Genomic DNA, 22,039 nt, shown 5'->3' with positions numbered 1-22,039 from the left:
ATCTGAAAGGAAGGCGTAAAGAATGTGGAGCCAGGTGCTTTTCTGTGGTGTCCAGTGACAAGAGGCAATGGACACAAATAGGAGTTTCCAGCTGAACAACGGGAAGTGCTTCACTGTGATGGTGAGTAGGGACTGGCATAGATTTCCCAGAGAGTTTCTGAAATATCCATCCTTGAAGCTATTCAGAAGCTGCCTGGACATGATCCTGGACAACCAGCTGTAAGTGGTCCTGCTTAAGGAGAGGGTTTGGACCAGATGACCTAAGAGATATTTTCCAACCTCAACCAGTCTGTGATTCTGTGAAACAGCAATAGAAACAACCAGCTGTCCTCCACTCTGGTTTAACTTCTGAAAGTTCTTTCAGAGGTTGCAGTTACATAACAGAGGAACTGGGTCAGCAATATCATACCTATGAAAAATCTCCCTCAGAGCATGTGTAGTAGTTTGCTTGCCTACTAGTCCCCCTTGGTATCTCAGAACATAGTAGGAATTTTCTTTATGTCAAAACAAGATGGAAATAAAATAAGGAATTCAGTCAATTAGACAAGCCCATTCGCCCCTTGAGAATAGCAATTTAAACTCATATATGTGTGTATTTCTAGGTCAATTTATCAGCAACCAGTACCAGAGGATTCATCTCATTACACAGCTTATAGCTCAGCTCAAGCAAGCAAAGTTACAGAACCTGAAACCAAATGAATTGGAGAGAAAATCAGGACCCAGAGTAGTTTGGTTTTTTTAGCTAATTTATTCCATCTTTGCCAGACTTTGTGTAGCTCTTCAGGTTCAGTATGAAAAAAGAAAAACAATCTAAATTATCAGTTTCAGTAGTGCTTGATAATTTCTCTCTGAGAATTCATTGTCATAATTTATATAGGTAGTCTGGGCAGCATACCTGTAGGAATATATGGATCTCCAACTCTGTGCATGTGTCTGATGTTGGCAATGAGCCCAAGGCATAGAGGAAAACAAAGTTACAAAACCTGTGTGATCATCAAGCTCATATCATAGGCTACTATAAATTCTTCTGGTTCTGCATCTCCTGGGGTATTTCCTCCTGTAAGGAGTGTATTTCATGAGCAGAAACAATTTAATCTCTGCTGCACCAGATTATTTGTTTTATTTGTCCTAAAGATAATTTTGGTAACTTTCCAGGCTGATTTATAGCTGTTTCTTATGTGTTAAAATGCTTACATAGTCCAAGAAATCCTAGCTTGCAGTCTGAGCTTGTGAAGGAGAAAACTCAATAAAGTAAGTCCATCATAATTTCAGGTAGTAACAATGTTGGCCTGCTTGATTCAAATTGGTTTACATTAGAGCAGTGATCAGGAATATGTTTTCATGGAGATCTCTTCTGTTGATGTTGCCTCTTTTTTTTGGTTAAAATTATAGCAGAAAGTGTGAGGTTAAGTTTCGTTTCAGCTCACATACTTGTGGTTTTTTGATTCTTAACAGCTTTTTTATAGTTACCCTCTGTATGACACATGACTCTTTTCCTGTTTTGTTTATATTTTCTTTTAGTTAGAGATAGTAATCTGGTGATTTGATTCATGCTTTCTTTGTTTGTTGTGATTTTTTGGGTTTTTTTATTAAAGATTTTGTCATCAGCCTTTACTATTGTTGAACAGAAGGCTATATTGCACTTCTTGCTCATGAAAAAGATGGTACACTGTTGATTGTGAGTGTTGCTGGGTATGTGTGTTTTCTTGCCATGTAAGTAATATTTCTTTGGTAATTTCCACTCAGGCTACATGTCTGGCTTGTGCCTCAGTTCTGGTCTTTTTGCTCTGACTGCTGAGTGTGCATGTAGCCCATGGAGATGATAATGATTTAGGTCACAACATATTAGTGATGTACAGAACAGTTTTCTTGTGTTCAAGTGTTTGGTTTCCTGAGGAAAGGAGACACCATCAGACACCAGCTGCGCAGTGTAAAACTGAAACGAGAGCTCTAGTACAGTTTGCAAAACGCATGCTGTAAAGCTATAGGAGTTGTATTGGACTCAGTGTATCACCTTACAGAGATTGGAAAATGCTGTTACAGAAGCATGATTAAGCCAGGCTTTGTAGGAAGCTGAGCCCTGCCTCCTTTGCACCCAACCTAGCTGGTTTGTTGTGAGGCTTTCCCAAAGGCTGACTGAGCTGGGGTGGTGAACAGTGAGAGCTGGCTGGGTGAGACAACCTGCAGTAGATAATGCTGATGATGTGTTGTTGGAGGCATTCTGTTCAGTGCTGACTGACTGCATAAAATAATTTGTCAGTAATTTATTCAACAGAATCCTAAAACTCTCTTCTCTTTCTCCCAGTTTCAGACTGTCAGAGGCCTTATGCATGCTTTCCAGCTCAAGCTGCAAAGGCATTCACAATTGTTTTACTCGCATGCAGAACTCATCGCAGTTCAACCCTGTTGCCTGCCTGCAAGGAGGGATCAATGCAATGTAGTTTCTGGTCTTGTCCACAAGAAGATTTTTGGAGCTTATGTTTTCCAACAGTTGCATCTCCCTCATTGTGGGCATCACTGAGAGGTGCAGGATGCACAAGGCTGGGATTAGTGCAGGCAGTGTAGCACAGTTTTTTGAAGCTGGCTGTGCTGTCCTTCACCGTCCTACTGAAGATGTCTTTTGCATCAGTTGCAGATTTTTCTGCATTCAGTGATGTTGGAAGTGACTCCCTGTTGAACAGGGTAGTGTTAACTTTTGGGGATTATCATTCTGATTTGCCATGCAAAACACATTTGGTACAAAAATTATAAATCTGTTTAAAAGACACACGCAGAAGGTAATACAGGATATAGAATTTTACCAGGCTTTGAAGAGGAGATGGTGGTTTGTTTATAGGGGAAAACAAAATACTCACACTGTAATGAAATGCAGGGAACTTCAACACAAATACTGCTCATGGCTTTTAAAGAAGGATCATGCTTATGAGGAAAATGCTTATTGCAAAAAGCAAATTAATTTGGAAGACCTGGCCATAGATTGCCCTGAGGCAATATTTTTTACTGCTGTGATTATGTTGAATTTGCAGTTACCTGTAACAACAAAGATATTTTTATGTTGTTTCTGTATGATTTCTGTTATATCTACCGTATGTACCAATGCAGACAGTCAGTTGACTATCAACCAAGTCAGTTGAACATATCTACTACTTCTGTGTTTTCAGCTTTTTTTTCTTAGTATTGCCTGACCAGTCAATGCCAAAGAGTATTCCAGAAACTGTTTTTGTTCTGTTTTTCCCCCCCAGGAACGGTAATAGACACGAGTGTATTAGAAACCCATATTTAGCCCTGCAGCTGAGATTTTAAAGACTGAGACTGCTAGGCACAGTCTGCCAGAAGTGAAATAAAAGTATTATTGTTCAAGAGGACAGGTCCCTTGCATAGAAGAAAGATTCATTTAACTTCAGAAAACCATAAGTAAGCTTGAGTTCTTTAGAACTGTTTTCTGCTGTTCACATGATTTTAAATTGATTTTACTTTTATTTGCAGGTATGTATATTGGTTATGTCATTGGTTCTTTAATTGACTTTAACACTGAACTGTATTATTTTTTGGAAAAATATGAGTACTGTACTGAGTGCTTTATTGAATACATCCCTCCATGTGCGTTGTTTAACTGTAGGGCCAGGTGTCAGTCACACTGTCACACTCACCATCCCAGAAGCGGCAGCTGTTATCACCACCTTTACCCTCCTTAGAACACAATTGGCAAGCCCCACTCTTTAGAGCATTTCTTCACTCTTTGCCACCTTATCACCAAAATTCAGTTTAGTGTGTGATCAGATGTGTCTTTACCATTTATGGTGTAGAATACAGCAATATAATATATACCTAGGGCTTCATCCCTGGAAAATTCTAGCTAATTCAGAACCTAATGGACTTCTTAGCACAGGCCACTGCAAGTATTTCAGACTCCTCCTCTACTCTCCACACAGAGCATTTCAGCAAGTTTAGGGTCTTGATTTTCATAGAAGGGTCTCAAACTGATCTCAATATATCCATGAGACTGAAGGTTTGACTGGAGGATCATGGCTAGTAGCGTGGCTTCTTTGGCACAAGGTATATAAATATCTTTATGAGGGAATGGAGGAGAGTAAAATAAGCATGGTGGGAAGGGTCACTATGCTTACATAAAATTAACCCCTTTTAAGGCAAAACTGTCCTTCTCATTTGCAATTGCTGCATGCATTTTGACTTTTTCATACACAAGAGTACAGAATTGCTCTTGGAAAATACTGTGTGTCTTTCTCCATGTTTCTGCCTCACCGTTGCTACTTTGCAGCTAAAAACCTGTCATGTTGTGTTCAATCAAGCGTCTTACCAGTATCTTTGAAAAAGCTTTTCTGGACACTTGTTCTTTTATCCATTCTCCACTTCATCCTCTGCTTGGTAGCTGGGTATGTGCTGGTCATTCATCTGAGTGCTTGATGCACTGCTACTGGACTGACATTACTAATGTCTTACTGAACATTAGGTCAGCCCACCTTATGGCTTCAATATTTACCAGGCATTCATACTGCTTCACTAAATAAAAGGCACAGAAGTGCTTCTAGTGATAGAATCATCAAGGTTGGAAAAGACCTTCAAGATCATCAAGTCCAACCGTCTTCTCTACAACCTCTAACCACTAAACCGTCTCCTGAAACACCACATCCACCCCTTTTTTTTACCACCTCCAGGGACAGTGCTTCCCTGGAGCAGCCTGTTCCAGTGCCTCACCACTCCTGTGAAGAATTTTTTTCTAATATCCAATCTGAACCTCCTCTGGCATGGCTTGACCCCATTTCCTCTTGTTCTATCTCTAGTCACTAAGGAGAAGAAGCCAACACCCACCTCACTATAATAGCCTTTCAGGTAGCGAGCAATGTGGTCTCCCTCAGCTTCTCCATCCTCTGTGTAATACCTTGATGCACACCCAGACAGCAGTGGGTATGGAATACAGCTTTTATACATCTTTAATTTGTCAAAGAGATTTGGTTCTTTGCCAACTCACTCAGTAATCCTTCTAGTGTTCTGGATATGAGAAACTACCTAACTAAGAAAACTCCACTAGCATTGATAAAGCATTGCCAAGGGAAGTTAATTGACGAATAACTGGATCTTCAGTCCCATTGATGGGTAAGTGCAATATGTGATCTTTCAGTGGCTGGTTAACTGTTTTTTCAGGCTGATGTTCCAAAACAAATTGTGAAGGCAGCAGAAGTTAACCAAGATCAGACAGTCTTAATTGGAGCAGGCACCACATCTGACCAGCACTCTAGTATTAACGTACAAGAGAGCCAAACAGGCTGCTGAGGAAATCTTAAATACTGAGTGCAGTCTGGAGAGATTAAACAAATTTACTATAATTTGCGAGTGTACAGGAGTAGCGTGTGCTGTAGAATTTCTGTGTACATAAATACCACTATGCAGCATTGCATGAAAGGAGTTGGTTTTATGACATGCTGCTTTGGATATGAGCGGGAAAGTGTCAGGTTTCCCTAGACCTTAATTTGCAGTGAAGTTCAAATGTTGCTTTTGGCACCTGTCCTGAACTCAGCTACATTGTAATTTGTGGACATTTTCTTTCTACTAGTTGGAGATGTGCAGGCAGATGCTGTTACCAGGGAGAAATCCCTCTGGTTATCATAAATAGGATTTATCCCCTTTTGTCTATGAAATCTTGACAGTTGACTTATTCTGCAAGGTCTGTTATCCCACATCACACATCCAAGTGGAAAAAAAAAAAAATAAATCAGATCAATTAGTTAAGAGCTAGAAATCAGCTCTGTATGTCAGCAAGAATCTAATTGGAGCCAGATGCTCTCCTGTCTTTCTCAAATGCCACCATGTTGTTTTCACTGCTTGGCTGTCAGCTTCTGAAATGAATGAAGGAAACCAGGTTTGGTACTTGGTGCAGTTTTTATATCTCTCTCAGTCCTCAAAGGGGGCTTGCCTGTCATCTAGGTAATGAACACCTTGCAGAATCATCACCCTGCAGCTTTTACAGTTATTTTCTCTCTGTGTCTGAAAACTGCTGGGTTGAGGCTGTGGACAAAAAGTTTAGCGTGGGGAATGGATGGTCCTGAAAAGATGACAAAAAGGAGAAGAAGCATTGGAGGGGGCTTTCTGTTGGGTTGTTCTGGTAAAACCACCTGAGAAGGGTGCGATATTCAAAAAACTCACTGGCACAATTTCTGTTGTGCAAATCCCTTTGTGTAGTGTTGTTTGAATTATCTGTGAAGTGTTTTGAAGGTGAAAAGTGTAGAGAACTCCCAGCTCAAATATAAAGCCTGAAACCATATTTAGCATTCAAATGCTCCCTGAAGAGTTTGGCTTTGGGTTACAGCACAACCCAGATCGTTTTGGTTTTCTGCTTCTAGGCTGCAGCCAGGACCTTGTAAGAACAGCTGGTGAGACTGAGGCATAAAATGAAACCTATGCTGCAACCTAGTCCAAATTGTCAGCCCCATCTGTCTGTAATCAGAGGGATCTCAGAGCAGCTCCGACCCTAAATTGGTGACAGGCTGTTATTAGAAGTGTCCCTCAGTAAGTCCTGAAAGCTGTAGTTCATGGAAACAAACCAAAAATAACTGCTGTATTTTAGCATAAGGTAAGAGTACAGATAAAGTTGTCACTGTTGGTAGTGGTGTTAGGATGTCATTACATGCTGAGTGGGTAATGTTTAAAATTGTCACGTTTTTCCTCTAGACAAGGGCTGGAATACCCTGTGTCACGTGTGCCAGCATCTGAGAGCTAGCAGTAGGAGTGTTTGAGCCAGAAAAAAACCCAGATGCACCTTGTAATTCTCTTGAAAATCTTTATTCTGGGAGAAGTTCGGCTGGCCAGAGAAAGCCACATCTTACCGCTCTTGGCTTTAGAGGTGGGTTTTGCTCACAGAGAGTGAGTGGGTGGCCGTCCTACTTAACGAAGTTCCAGCTAGAAAAGCTTATAAACCCAAAGCCCGCCCTCCTTGGTGTCTTCCGACGGCGGTTCCTCCTGGGGAACGTGTGTTCCCCGTCCCTCCTGCCCCGTGGGCCGCCAGGAGCCCCTCGGCGGGGTGCCGGGAGCCCTTCGCGGGGTGCCGGGAGCCCCCCGGCGGGGCGGCCGCGGGCGCCTCTGCCGGGGGCGGGCGGCGCTGCCGCTCCCCGCGCGGCGCCTCCTCCGCCCGGCAGCGGGGCGGGCGGGCAGAGCCCAGAGCCGCGGCGGCCGCCCGGGAGCTGTGGCAGCGCGGCTGGAGCCCCTGCCCGCAGCCCGCCCCGCAGCCCGCCCCGCAGCGCGGCGCTGAGCGGCGCCTCCGCCCCCGCTGCCCGCCCTGGGCAGCCGCGGCGGGAGAGCCCCGGCGGCCATGGAGCTCTCCCTGCGGCTCCTCCTGGTGTCGTGCCTCTCGCTGGGGGCGGCCGGGGAGTTTGATAGAAGGTAGGCGCCGGCTCTCGCGGGGCGAGCCGGGGGCGGTGGTCGCGGGGTCCGGCCGGGCCGGGGGGCTTCGTGTTTCCTCAGACAGGTCGGAGCCCTGGAGGGGAGAGCGTGGAGCGCCCGGCGGGCCGGGGGCGGCTGTACCAGCCCGCGGGCTCATGACTGCCAGCAGCCCGCGGGGCGCGGCGTGGCGGCGGGGGGCTCGGCACCGGCCCCGCGCTGCCCTCCCGGCGGGCAGGGGCGGCCGGAGCTCCCGGCGGGACTTGTCTCGGCGCTCCCGGCCCCGCAGCCGAGAAGAGGTGCCCGGGGCACGGCCGGCCGGGGGTCCGGGGGATCCGGGGGCCCTGGCGCCCCTCGCCGCGGCCGCAGGTGGAGGCTCGGGGCCGGCGGGACCGGCTGCCGCTCCCGGGCTTCTCTGGGACGGGCTCTCGGCGCCGTCCCCCACGCCAGGCGAGCGCCATGCGTTGCTCGGCAGCCTAAATACAGGCTAAGGTATAAAAAGTGTGTTGCTCTGGCAGGGTTGCGTCCGGCAAGAATTAAAAACGAAGCACTTTGCGTGCTGTAAAAATAAAATTAGTTTATTGACGCCTCGAGGCACTTGAAACAGAATGCGGTGAGGATTGCAACTCAGGTTTCAACATGAAGCACGGCGAAAATGAATGCCTGGGGAGCCGCGTCAGGTGTCGGGGCGGTGCGGGACGCGGGCTGCCCCGCACGGCCCCGCTGCGTGCCCGGGCGTCCTCCGGGATCTCCTGACAGGCAGCGTGCGCGGTATTTCAGCTTCCCTTTTGGAAACGTTATCGATTTGTCTCGATACTTGCTGATTGCTTGAGACAACAAGGGAAAATCGCAGCTCTCCTTTTGTATTTGACTTCTCTTTACCAGGAAGCTTTTATTTTTTTTTTTTTTTCCCCTTTAATGTTCCAGTGTAAAAATTTGGCCATGTACTGTGAGATAAACCGATGCTAAGACTTTATGGTGTTGATTTATTCCATGTTACAAATCCTGTTCCAGACTTCTGGAATTATAATGCCGGCCTGGGAGCGGCAGCAGCGAGCACATCGCAAAGCGTGTCAGTTTTTTGGGGGTTTGCAAAGTTAACGTATTAATTCTCTTTTCCCTTCTTTGCCTATATTGTAATTTACAGCGTCTGATCCAAACACAGGATTGATGATGGAAACGTTATGGGCTCAGCCTGGAGCAGTTACTGCTTTCGAAAGAAAGGTTATATATCGCTATGCAGGAGAGGTTTTTGCTGGTCTTTGTCTTTTGATTTTCTTAATCTAGTGTAATTTTAGGTACATTTAAAATGTTTCACCGGACTTTTTCGAACTGTCTTGTTCAGGTGGCCCAGACAAATAGTCTCCTCTGCAGGACTGTGTCGGTTCGGAAGCAGGATTGACTGCTGCTGGGGCTGGGCCCGATTGTCCTGGGGACAGTGCCAGCGTGAGTATCGGTGCTGCTGGGGCTTCTGGTCACTTGAGGAAAGGCTTGTACACACCTAGTCACGTCTTCCACGTGTTCACACACATTCTTACAAGCTAGGGCTTAGGCTTTTGCACGTGTGAATCTGACTTATTAGAAGGATGCTGTCATATTAAAAATCTGTCTGTTATTAACTACTAAAAATTATTGCAATCGAGTAAGGTAACCTTTATTTAGGGCAGTGAGAATTTGGGAGTTTCTGTTTGGTTTCTGCTTAATTTCATGCTCTGGTCTGATGGCCTGATGTAACACTACACTGTGTCATGTTACAAGCGCCGGAGGGTGGGAATATTTGCATCCAAAAAGGAAACCCAAATTATTGATATTTAACTTTGAAAATCGATGGAAATGTTCCAGTTAGTATCAAGTACAAACATTACTTCAATAACCCCAAATTAAGGGTATAAATCCACCTGACAGCATCCTTTTACTGAGTCACACATTATGAGAAACATCTCTGAGATTCTCACATCTGTCTAGAATCTTTCATATAACTGCAGGATAACCAAGCAGATAAGTCTTCATTCTTAACTGTATCTTCAAAAGGGATTCTGTGGTGGCAGCTAGCACTGTATAGAAGTTAAAATTGCTAGGAGTGTCATAGAGACCTCAGCTTGTTAAAATTACAGCCTTTGATACTAGGAATGCTCACTCATGTGTTTAACAGTGCATGCATGAGTGATAGCCCCTAAGTTTTTGCAGGACTGAACCTACACTGGTCCCCATTGTTTTTTTAATAAAATCTCTGAAAAGTGGATAGTTTTCTGCAAAGCCGTTTTTAAAGTAAGACAGTTATTAAATACTGGGAGTTGCTTAGTCTGCAGAGCTGTAGGTGGTAAATGGGCAAAAGACAGAAATAATATTGGCAATGCAACTGTAGACTCTCAGCAAAGGTTTTGTTCAAATCTGTAAACAGCAAGACTGGCTTCTTCCTCCACAAGTGTGTTAAAAGCTCACAGTGTTTAACAGAGTATATAGGGTGACTGGTAAAAAGGCTATTTAAAGTACTTCTGGAACGTAACATCCCTGGTTCTGTTTTTTGTTGCAAAGTTCTCAGGTTGATAGCTCTCAGGCGACACCATGAATCATTTTGATTTTTAGGGCTCTAATTGGTAACAAGTAGTCTTTTACTTGGGATGAATGTTTATAGAGAAGGAAAGAGAATGTGAAATAGGTTGATTGAGGCTACTCCTGAAGTGATAGAATATATTTCTATGTTTCATAATGCAGTTTAATTTGAAAACTATTGAGCATTTAAATGTTTCATACCATGAAGACTTAACTGGCAAGTACCAATAATTCGCATTGTTTAAAAACAACAAACAAATGAAGAACAAAACCAGAACCCCCCCAAAACACTAGAAAGGTGTCACTGTAGCTCTTTTTTTGGACAAGTTGTCACCTGTGTTGTGACCATAACTTGCAGCTCATGTTTAGGTGGAAGTCTGTTTCTCATTATAACCAAGTCTTGATTTGGGGTTGCATTTTTATGATCTTGGGAGACAGGAACAGCCTACAGTGATACTGTCAAAAGTTTCATAACTAAAAACTGAAAATGAGACAAAAGTAATAATACACAGAAAGTATTTTTTACTCTTTGAAGGTAATTTGTAGTGCACACTTTTTCAGATAGCATAAATACTCTTTTTTAAGGCTAAAGTTAGGTAAATTCTTACCTTCTTACACAGCATTTTAGTCCATTATTCACAGATTTTTTTTCTCTACGTACATTTCCAAGAAGTGCAGAGATGGATTTCCTGTGTTATTTTCCAACAGTTGGGACCAGACTTTAAAAATAATAAAATTATCACTTGTGCGTCTAAATGCATTTTCCCACCATTTTCTTTTTCACACACTGGGTGCTGATAATATTTGAAGTGCTGGGCTAGAAGAGTCTCAGCCATTTGGCTGAACACCTTACTTAAAACTTAGCCGCTCCTTCTAGTTTTTAGATGGGAGCCAAACTCTTAGCAAAATTAACCAAGAAAATCTGCCCCAGTTGTGGGTGGTGAAAATTCCAATCATATCACAGACTGAGAGATTACACTAAATGAAAGTGAATCTTTCTAATGCTTGCAGCCAAACAGAGAATCTGTAGTCAACTCTCCACCTTGGGAATGTGGCATTTGGTATGAAGGATTAACTTGGCACAGAAGGCAGCATTCCTGGCCTCAAAGGAAAGCTTGAGTGCTTTAGTGTACAAGGGGATATCACTGAAAAATTTCCAAAAAGCCAAGTACACATTTATTTCTCCTGCTTTCCCTATGGAGCAAGGCAAACCTCTAAGCCTCTGGGATGAGTGGCATAAATACATGTTAGACTTTGTCTACTAGATGTACATTTTCTTTGCCTTTTCTAGAATAGATTGTACTTGCACGATGTCAACAAATATAGAGTCCAGCTTAAAAAATTAGTAGTGAGACTCAATTTGCAAATGTGATTTAAAAAGAAGCTGTAAACACTAAGGTGCTAATCCTGAGCTCTCTTAGTGAGCTTAGACTGCTTTTCTTAAACTAGTTTGAGCCATCCTTGGTATGCCTGCCAGTGCTACAGCACCTTTGGACTCTCACCTGCTTACTCATGCATAGTTTACTATGTAGGCAGTGATCACCTCTGAATTTATCTTTCTGACATGAATGTAAGGTGAGAGCCATTCTGGAGCCAGAGTGTAGCAAGAATAGAGGTCTGATACGTGACAGAGTTGTCCTAGTTTACGGAGACCTCTGAACCATGATGAGCCATGATCACTGGCACCTGGATACGTTTTCTACTGTCCAGCTGAGCTGCTCCACCAAACGTGTGGGCATGCCTTCTGCCCACAGCTATTGAGAAAAAAAGTGTTTAAATCAACTGTGTGATTTAAGGTAATGGTTTAATTGTGACAGAGGTTTATGCCTGATACCTCAGCTCTGAAAGGTTAGGAGTGTGGCACAGCTGACAAGTAGTAACTCATTAACCCTTAACCCCCTACTCCTGATCTTCCATCCATAATCCATCTGTGAAGTTGCAAATGGAAGCTGAACTGCGTTAGCTAAACTTACTTTTGTGAAGTGTGGAGTAATTTCTTTTATGTCCCTTTGACTGACAAAGGAGACCACACAGAGCATAATCATGCTTACTGCTGCTTAGTAACACAAGTCAGCACAACTGAGCTGTCTTTTCCGCTCTTATAAATATATGTAGGAAGAAGTTGAAATCAGGCCCCTCCTTTAATTTACACTCTTCCTTTAAAATGTTCTCTGTCTCCTGTTAATAAATTGCACCAATCAAGACTTGTACATGTAAGGAAGTGCATGTAGGTCTGATCTGTCTGTAAACTTGCTTCCGAAGCTTGTCAGTGTCAGCTGTAACGTCTCAGTTAGTAGAAATATTCTGTCTGACATGAAATTGCCTTCCCAAGTACTCTTTTTGATTCCAGGAAATGCACTTAGAAGGTATCCCTCCAATTGAAATAATCAAGAACTTTGAAAGAGGTTAGGTTTTATTTTTCTTGCAGGTTTTGAACACCAAAGTGAGATCCACGTTTAGGTGACTAGGTACATTTTGTGATGCGTACAAGGATAGCTATATTTTCAAAGAGGCAAAACAAATATAACTCAAGTAAATTCACTAGTATTTCTAAGACCTTGTAAATTGAAAATCTATCCATGTTTTTAGTGGCCTAATATAAACTTAGAACTCTGGGTATATTCCATCACTAATGTTAACTAAGTAGTCTTTCTGAAGTTTTTATTTGGAAGCAGCAGAAATGTTGTTTAAGCAACAACTCTTAGTTCATGTGAAGTAACCTCATAATTTATAGAGCTGATCCTTTACACTGATGGACTCAGCATCACTGCTTTAAAGTCACGTTGAATTTCTCAGCTGAAATTATTCAAAAAATTCCATGCTGTTGTCCAGCTTGTGGGATTTACTTGCATCTTAATAAGTAGTAGGAGTACTAGCTTGAGGTGGGAGTAATCACACAAAAGCCTACTTCTTTGAAAAATGGTATGTTGATAAAGTATCTGATAAAATGTGTGTGAAAACAGGGGTGTTGTCTTTCATTTTTGTGAGTTACTGTTGTGCACACAGCAAAACTATAGCCCAGAGCAAAAGTTGAGGGTATAAGGAGTTTCTTCCGGATTTCTTCTCTTGGAGTAGGGAGTTTTAAATTCCTGTGACAGAGCATTTTTGGTGAGAGCAGATACTGACAATACATTTTAAATTTGTAATTTATTTTATATTGTAAGGCAACTGTACCTGAAGTGAGTGTGTTGTCCTAACCCAGAACCTATTCAGTGGGTTTTAAAGTTTACAGGGAAAACCAAGTTATAATTACATGCATCTTGCACAAATGCATTTTTCCGTGTGCCAGCAGAAAAAAATTAGCCTTAAGAAGCTGATTCAACTTTTTTTTTTTTTTTCTAATATATTATTGAGCATTTATTTTCATTATTTGAATACCTGGGAGAAAAGAATTTCCAGCAGTGGCACGGCTGGAGCTCAGTTCTTTGAACTGGATGAGAAATGTCATCTGCAGAATAGAAAATAACCATGTCCATTCCTGTGTTCTAGCTATTGCACTCTAGCAGACCTGCTGAAGCCTGTCATCTCATCCCCCTAATAAGATGTCTATGACAGTATTCAGCAGGGGCTGCTATCTTCCTGAACATTTCTCAAGGAGATGATAACCTGGGCCTTGTTGTCCAAGTGTCTCTGCTAGGCCAGAGCTTAGGCATAGCAGCAGAAAAGTTCTGGGAACAGCTGGTGACGGACCTTTCCTGATAATCCAAGTACAGAAATCAGCTGAATAAATACATTCTGGTCTCTGGAACCTGGTTAGCCCATCAGAAAACTAAAATATGCAGAGACTTATGTGAGAAGTAGTGTGATGCTTTTTATTCCTCATTATGACAGTGGAAGTTCTTGCCTTAACAGGCCATGCTAGGGGTTCTTTGAAAAATAGTTCTTTGTGGGGTTTTTTGCCACTAATCCATCTTAATACCCTGACAGTTACTCCTAGAACTAATGGTCTACTTGCCTTGCTTTTAGCTGGCTTACAAATACCTCTGTAGTGCTTTCAAAAGCTATAAAAATGGTTTCCACATGTGTGCCCTCCATGAACAAAATACACCTGCTTTGTACTTGGCTGCATGTCTGTTTGTAATTGATTTGTGTGCTAGTTATGTGTAGGCAGCCTTTTGCTTGAAAAATTCAGCTGGAGTTTATCAGCCAAGAACTGTAGAAAGAGATACTACTTTAATATAAATTTAGAAAGTTCAACAATATTTTTTTAAGAAAAGCAAGAAAGAAACCACTTGAATTCTCATTCTGGATTACAGTTTGGACAACTCCTTTGCTAGAGGTGATGGCAAAAATGTTTCCTTTTGCTATGTTCTCATGTATGCAGAAGAGAAGGTTGGATCTGCAGGTTCTATAACCGGATGCAGATCAGCTGTCAGATCCCTTGTTGGCACAAATCTGCAGGACTGTTGGAGTCAGTAGACATACTCTGAGATTTTGTCCTGTTGGCAGAAAGTCTGACCAACAGAAGATGCTTAGCAGCAATAAAATCCCACTGAATGTGGATTTTAAAGTAGTGATGTTCTTTGGTTACTTCACTCATTTCAATGTTGAATTCTCCTTAAATTATAATGAAGTATAAAAAGTCTGATTGGAAGAAGATATTGTGCTCTTTCAGAGCATCCATCTGTTGTAACACCTCTTGGTTTTCTGTTTAAACCTAGGTAGCAAAACCAGGATAGGTCAGCAAAGTAGTTTTTAAACCTTAGTCTAAAACATGACAATTAGCTTTAAAAGCCTAGAGACAGAGCAATCAAGAAGCTATACACTACAATAGTCCATGAGTAAACAGAAGTCAACCCATCAGTTTATACCTCTCCCTAGCATTGCACCATTAATAGTGTTAACTGAAGGGTGTCAGGCTAGCATTTAGATTTAGTCAAACCCAGTAGAAAGCGTACCATTTCAGGAGGTTGTTGAGAGGACCTTCAATAGAGAGGGGGGAGCTTGTGCAAGCTGATGTTACAGATGCAGGCATAACGAAATGCTGTGCTGGAAACTCTGCATGCTTCTTCCTTCTTACAACAGTTGTCAAGAAAGTTACACTGTCTGTGCTGCTTCTCCTGTCCTAATGAGCTTAAAGACTGTATCTGTACTGTGCAATCCATTTGCAGAGTTGCAGGGTGGTGGGAGGGGGTTGAAGAGGTGGTTGTGCTCTCATTGATGTCTAGGAGGAGATTTTGTATAAGCAATGATTATGTTGATGGGAGTTTACCCATAAAAATAATCTCATACATCAATGGGAGAAGAGGCCATTAGCTGCTTAAGACTTCTGTTTCTAGCTTCTTATCTAGCTCTTTCAGTGGAGGTGGCAATTCTGTGTAGTCCAAGATGCACAAAAATAAAACCATAATTTTGTCAGTAGTGAGCCATGAGAGTACTGGCATCCAGGAGGCTGATGCACTAGCAGAAACCTCCTTAAAGTCAACAGGAGTTTTGTTACCGAGTTTGTGGTTGCAAGAATACAGTTTGTATTAATACATTTTATTGGCAATGTTTAATTAATATTGATATGCAGCATGACTTTTTCATATAAAATCGTCAATATTTTTGTGCATCCTTAGGTACTTTTCAAAGAAAAGATATTTCATACAGAATTGTAATACTGCTTTAATACTTTCATGCAAGGAAAAATGAGGTTTTGCTATTTTTATTCGGTTATGGGTTGCTTTTTGGTTTGGTTGGGATTTTTTTGCTTGCTTAAAGTTTTTTTTTGTTGCTGTGTGTTTTTTAGTTTGTTTGTTTTGGTGGGTTATTTTAATTTTGGAAGCTTTATGCTTTTAAAGCAGTTTTGGCTTTATTATTTTAAAGATACAGTATCCTTTTGCACTTCCCCACTGCATCTCTCCTGCAATTCATACGTAGAATAGTAGTTTTGCAGTCCAGTTTTTTGCAAGGAAATCTCACCAGTAATATGATTTGGCCATTTACAACTGTAGTATATTTGTGTTTGGAGCTTCTCGCAAAGCCCAGCAATAACTTGGGTTGCCTCCCTCCACTGTAACAAACACTAAGGGACTTCGTGCTTAAAACTGATTTAAAACAATAGAAATTGGAATCACAGCAAACCCTTAAGTGTTGGTCACATGCTACTTAAAATACAAAGAGCTGGTGTTGCAGTTAGGTCCCAGTAACCAGTAATTTTATAATGAGGCTATGTAGCCTAACCAGCCATGCTGCTAACATTTGTTTTATTGTCAAATAAATTGATTTAAAATAAGTCTGAAGCATACATCTGTTTTTCCATCTATTTAACTTTTTAAACTTTTCTAGTTTCATATGGTAGTAAGAGCTGAAAAGGTCTCTAAGCATTACTTTTAATTTACATTCAACATTTGAACATTATAAAAATGACCAGTAAACTTACATGCCAGCATGTTTATTGGTTGCAGATGTTCAGATATTTAAAAGTGAGTGTAATTTTAATTACTCTCAAATTAGCATCCAGGTGCTAACCCCTTATGTTTGCTCTGTGGAGGCACAGCATTAAAAATATAAACCTATATTTAAATGAAAAGATACTGTCTCTTTAAGAAAAGCTTTTATGTTCGGTTGATGGAAACGTTGAACCTAAATGCTGAAATGTGAGAATCTTTACAACTATGTATCATATGAAACATGACGAAGTGTAGCTCCTTAATTGATTGAATAAGAATAGCATCACTTCATTATATTTAATTACTCTTATGTATCAGAATGTGTTAAATCTCTTAATGAAGTACTGATATAAGGTATTACCATTTTTAAATGTGTACCAGAATTCTTTTTATTTCAGAAAAACACTGAATGTTGAATGTGTGTAAGTCTCCAGGAATGTAACAAGTTAATAAAAACCCCAGCCAAGTCCATCCTCCTTACAGGAAAAAAAATAATAATTAAAAAAAGCTGGAATTTCTTTTTTTGGATATTTGTTTTGCAGCTTTCTACGTCTTAAGGCAGAGAATAGCCAGCCTAAGGTGCCAGCCCAAAGGTTAGCTGAACATATTTCTTGAAATAATTTTTGCAAGGTTATGGCTTGGAGTTATGGCCTCTAAATCCTAAGTTTACATGAAAACTATAATATGTGACAAGCAGATGTAGATATTTTTTTTTTTCCTTTTTTAAGCATTTGATTTGGGGGAGATAAATGGGGGAGGGAAATTAACAGGGCTCTTTTATCCCAATCATCTGTCCAACGAGATACTTATTTTCTAAACTATTGCACTCTTCCCTTTTCACTCCTTTCTTTTTTCTTTATTTTACCCTCAAGTCTCAGGCAATATTTTTTCCTTCCTGAAAATTGTTCATACTTCCAGTATGCTATTTACAAGCTGTCAGACTTCAGAGGCGTAATTTGCTTTCACCATATTGAATAACATGCAGTGGGAGGTTAGATTGGGATGTTCTGAAGCTCTTATTGGCCCCCATTGACTGCTTTGCACCTCCACTACAGATTATCATTCCCACAACAGGGAAACTTTACAGCCCCTGCTCTACAGCAGCAGACAGCCTGGCATGTTAGAGCAAAATGAAATCAGTGCTGTTTTACATTGGTACCCAGGGCTGCAGTCTGCCTGCTGCTGATCAGGAGCTGATATGCCCTGGTTTTTTATCCCTATTGTGGGAGTACTGGTCTTCAGAAAGGAGAGCAAAGCAATCAACTCTTCATCTATCTGTGAAAGTCAGCTTTGTTACTGCAATATGGATGTAACTCGGCTGCAGCAAGTGGGTATTCTGATAAACAAATTAGCAGTAGGCCCCAGTTTGTTTTCTGCTGCCACACGTAGAGACACTGATGCTGCCCCACCTCTGCCTGCTGGAATTCAGCAGACAAACTGAAAAATTTAGGTTACAAGCAGGCATTTGATGTGATAAAGCACTATTCTTTAAGTAGTTGTCATGAGTCACTTGAAATTCAAACAAGACAAGATTGACAAAGCATGAAATATTTCTTGCCTTTCTAGTTTTGCATTGTGCTAGATCAGATTTTTACTGATTTTTTTAAAAAGAGCATTTAAGCGCATAAGCATTAGATCAACTTTCACAGACTTCATAAACTCCTACTGATTTCAGTGTTACCCATGCTTAAGTTATGCATGCTTATAAGTGCTGTTTTAAATAGCAAGGCAATAATGAACCACGGTCTGCATTTGTGTATGCAGTTTAGAAACACATTTGCCAGCAGTCATAGGGAAGCAAAGAATTGACTGCAATGAATAGCCCACACTGGTTGCAGTTTGTCATGTTAATGTGCTGTTACCAGAATCATATGTGCAAAGTAAGTAACTGATTTACCAGGCAAATGTAGTAGTTGTGCATGAGAAATTAGGAACCACTTACTTAGTGGAACTGTATGTTTTAGATGGAAGCTTAAGCATGCATTTTGACAACGTTTTTTATCATGAATGTTACAAGTGCAAATTTTGTAAAAAAAAAAATAGGCATTAGATACTACCATTTTATCTGATTGTATTATTAGCCTCTAGTTACAGAAGTTGTTCAAGGGCATTTATTATCTTTCAAAAAAATAAGGTAAGGCATGTTTTACATATGAAATTCTGTGCAAATTAATACCCAGTTGCCCTAGTCAGGCTTATTAAGCTCTCTTGACGTATGTTGTGACTGCTAGTACACTTATTTGAGAAGCAAAGTTGTTTTTTCAGAAGTAATTAAAGAATCATAGAACGTTAGGGGTTGGAAGGGACCTCTGGAGATCCTCAAGTCCAACACCCCTGCATTCTGAAATATAGGTTATGGATATGACATGATTTTACCATCTACTGGTAACTGTGTGGTAGGATAAGCATTGTGCATTATCCTGCTTTTGTATGTAGTCGAACAAAAGATAAATATGTAACTCTGAAAGAGCTGCAGTGAATTATTTTCCAAATTATCTCATACCTTTTGGATCCTGGATCATAATTACTGTGAGACAGAGTTATTTTCTGAAGTGCGTGTTTATTTTCAAAGAATTGCAAAAATAAATAAAAATAGACAGATGTAAGCTGAAGCTGGATCTGAGGAAGAGAAGTATAGAACTTGAGGTTGTGGTCTGTTAGCACCCCAGGAAAAAGGGTGCCAGTTTCAGGTGAAGGAGGAAGCAGAGAGGAAGTCTTGTTTCACCAACATGCAAGTCTTGCTAGAAAGCTGGCACTGGGGGAACCTAAGTAACAGTCTTAAGACTGAGAGACTATACTGCATTCAGCAGTGTAAGAAGATCCATTAAAGGTTTGTGAAGATGTACAGTATGTAGTCATCTCTGGGCTGATGCACAAATTACTTTGGGCAAACTAAGTTTTAAATAGTTGGAATTTAGAGTCAGAATAAATAATGGGCTATATGTTACTTGGAAAGAGAGGGCAGATGCAAGGCCATTCAGGCAGGTGGTTGGTGTGGTTTGTTTCAGAAGCAGGTATTCTTATGCATAATTTTAAACTCCCAAGAGATGAAATCAGAAGTTCCAGGGTGGTTTGCACATCTGCATTCTGGCATTTTGAGGCTTTTTTGAGTGGAGGGATGCAGAAAGAGCAATTGAAGTCTTTGAGGGCAACTTCTGTCGATTTAATATTTAAGGGCATCATGCAAGGAATAAGAAAAAACTACTTAGGAACAGAAATTAAGACACAAACCAGAGAAAAAAAAAGTAAGAATTACACGCAAATTTAAACTCAAGGCTGTTCTTATGAAAGATACAGCTGGGAGTGCTGGAAAAACAAACTTTGGAGAGATACTCCACTAAGAAAGCTCAGGGATTTCCATTGCTGGCCACAAATTAAAGAGGAGGAGTTAGGCAGGGAGTAACCAGGCAGTGCAACTGTCTGGTTAGGGCTCCACCAAACAGTGTTTGGTAATCAATAAATAAGTCATTAACATTAAAATTCTAGATGAGAAAGAATTGAGGGGACAGCACGTGGTAGTCACCCACGCCCTCAAATGGTGGGCAGCTTAGTGCACATGAACTGACAAAACCTGAGGAGGGGGACTTCCAATGCAGTTCTGAGGGAACTGTGTGCAGGAGGAAAATTAAGTGAAATTTAAAAACCCCCCCAATATTATAGACTCATAATGAATTGATGGGATGTGTTTTCAATTTATTTCAATGTATTTATGCAACAATTAAAAAATAATTGAGAATTATTGAGCCTTGCTCAGACACCACCAGCAGCTAGTGAGTGGTGTCTCCCCACCAACTGGGAATATTGGTGGCTTCTGACTTTTACACAAGCAAAGCACGTGCTAAAAGCATGTTCATTTCACTAGAAATTCTTTCTCCCTCTCTCCCACACTTGAAAAAAAATCCCCCAGCCCTCAACCCAAACCACTCATATTTGTGTTGCAGTTCCTTGTGTTATTTTTTACAGGAAGTTTAATTTGACTGGAAGTTTAAGTGAGACTTAAAAGGTGGTCTTTATAATCTTATTTTGGAGAAAAAGGTAGTTCTTGCCAATCCTTAAAATGGGTACTCTGATAGATTTATGGACTAATAAAAGGCTTTAGGATATCTCCTTGCCTCCATTGAAGTTGGTGGAAACTGCAACAGAGCAAATTTTCACATCTGCCCCCAAAAAAGAATTTTAAATCATCAAACTGAAATGAATGATCATGAGACCAGAGTTTATTTTCTGGTATCTCTTGAATAAATTTGGCAACAAAATTGAATGGAAATACTAATTGTAGTTTATTCTAAATAAATAAGCAGCAGTTGACTAAAAATGAAAATAGTGTGCTTAGGATTTCTTTTTATCTCAGTCTACCTTACTACCTAATAGGAGTAACAGTTTAAGTGCTTTCAGAGAGTAATCCCTGGAGAAATTATAGGCTTTTTTGATATTGATTCAACAACAAATTAGCAATCCTTTTTTTAGTGGCTCCTGTCTAGGCATGTGTACTTTTAACGTTTGTTTTAAACAATTACTATTATAAAATGTAGAAAGCTTTTGCTTCTTTCTGCCAACCTTATCAGACTCTTATCTTCTGGACTTCATTGTCATAAGTGTGTAAGAGACTGAGTTTCTCAGCCTGGTGTAACTCTCCACTGTCTACATTTCCTTCTCGCCTGGTAGGGGACTGAATGTTTTGTACCAGACTGAAGTCCATGGACATGGCTTCATTTTGAATGTGAGTTGATCAGAGAGAAATGCTGTTCTATTCTTGTTGTGATTGGTTGTGGGGGAATTTTTTAATTGTCAAGATGCTAATAATATTAGTTGGGAGAATTGCCACTCCTTGCCCCTACTTTTAGGAGTCTAATTGTGTTTAAAAATTTGATTAACTGCGTGTGTTTGTGTGTGAGCACAGCAACTGAAATACTCTGTTCTGTTCTATTCTATCTGGAATTTTACAAAAAAGTAAGTAGAGTGGAAAGTTCAAATAAAAAACTCAGTGGCATCAGCATACATAGTGTATGTCTAGACATACCGAACAGCTGAAATAATTGCCTGCTATTAAAAGAAATGCTGAAAGTCAGGCTCAAGCTTATTTTTATACCTGGATCTCATTGTTGACCATGTTCAAATGGAACTCTTGGGAGTCAACAAGTGTATCTGCTGCCAAGCAGGGGCAGCTTCTCCTTTGGAGAAAGTGAGTGTTTGCGGGCTGCAGATGGCAGAGCCTGGGCCAGTCCACCTCTCTGGGTTGGGTGGCTCTGGTTGGGGTCAGTGGGAAGGGTATATATGGCTGTTGTTGGTGGAGCCCCAGCCAGGTGAGCAGATTTGGCTGAATGCTGTCTTGCTTCTTAAGTGCATTTCTTAATTATATCTTGAGACTAGGAGGTAGGCTAGATCTGGAATTACCCACAAGACATTAAGGACTGCATACTATGGAGCTGAGTTGTTAATATATAGTAGACTAGATAATATCTTGAAAATCCCATAGATGCAATTGCTTGATTTAATAACATGGTCTATGTTACATATCTAGGCAGTTGTATATTACTTCTTTTAAACAACTGCTAATACATAATTTTTGTTCTAGTAAGATATCTGACTGACTTGGTTAACTGAGAGAATTAAGTGAAATATCTGATTCCTAATACAAACTTACTTGACCTTTGAAGAGGGACATTTTCATTTCTAAATGAATTTTAAATCCCATTTATGTACTGAATTGTGTAAGGCTT

General features: G+C 40.8%; 1 protein-coding gene across 3 annotated transcripts in view; it reads left to right on the top strand.

Annotated features, from left to right (window-relative positions):
• Positions 1 to 7,310: 7,310 nt before the first annotated feature.
• The window catches only part of NPNT (nephronectin), a 51,395-nt gene continuing 36,666 nt past the window's right edge, over positions 7,311 to 22,039 (top strand). For 2 of the 3 annotated variants that reach the window (XM_051616661.1, XM_051616660.1), the window contains exons 1-2: positions 7,311 to 7,395; positions 8,738 to 8,838. In XM_051616661.1, the coding sequence (XP_051472621.1) occupies positions 7,325 to 7,395; positions 8,738 to 8,838 (172 nt within the window). In that variant the 5' untranslated portion in view covers positions 7,311 to 7,324. Of the gene's footprint in view, positions 7,396 to 8,737; positions 8,839 to 16,861; positions 16,913 to 22,039 lie in introns of all 3 variants that reach the window. The other variant, XM_051616662.1, reaches the window with a different exon arrangement.

Source organism: Apus apus, chromosome 4 (assembly GCF_020740795.1).
Source record: "Apus apus isolate bApuApu2 chromosome 4, bApuApu2.pri.cur, whole genome shotgun sequence".
Lineage (NCBI taxonomy): Eukaryota > Metazoa > Chordata > Aves > Apodiformes > Apodidae > Apus > Apus apus.
This window is presented reverse-complemented; position numbering and strand designations above follow the sequence as displayed.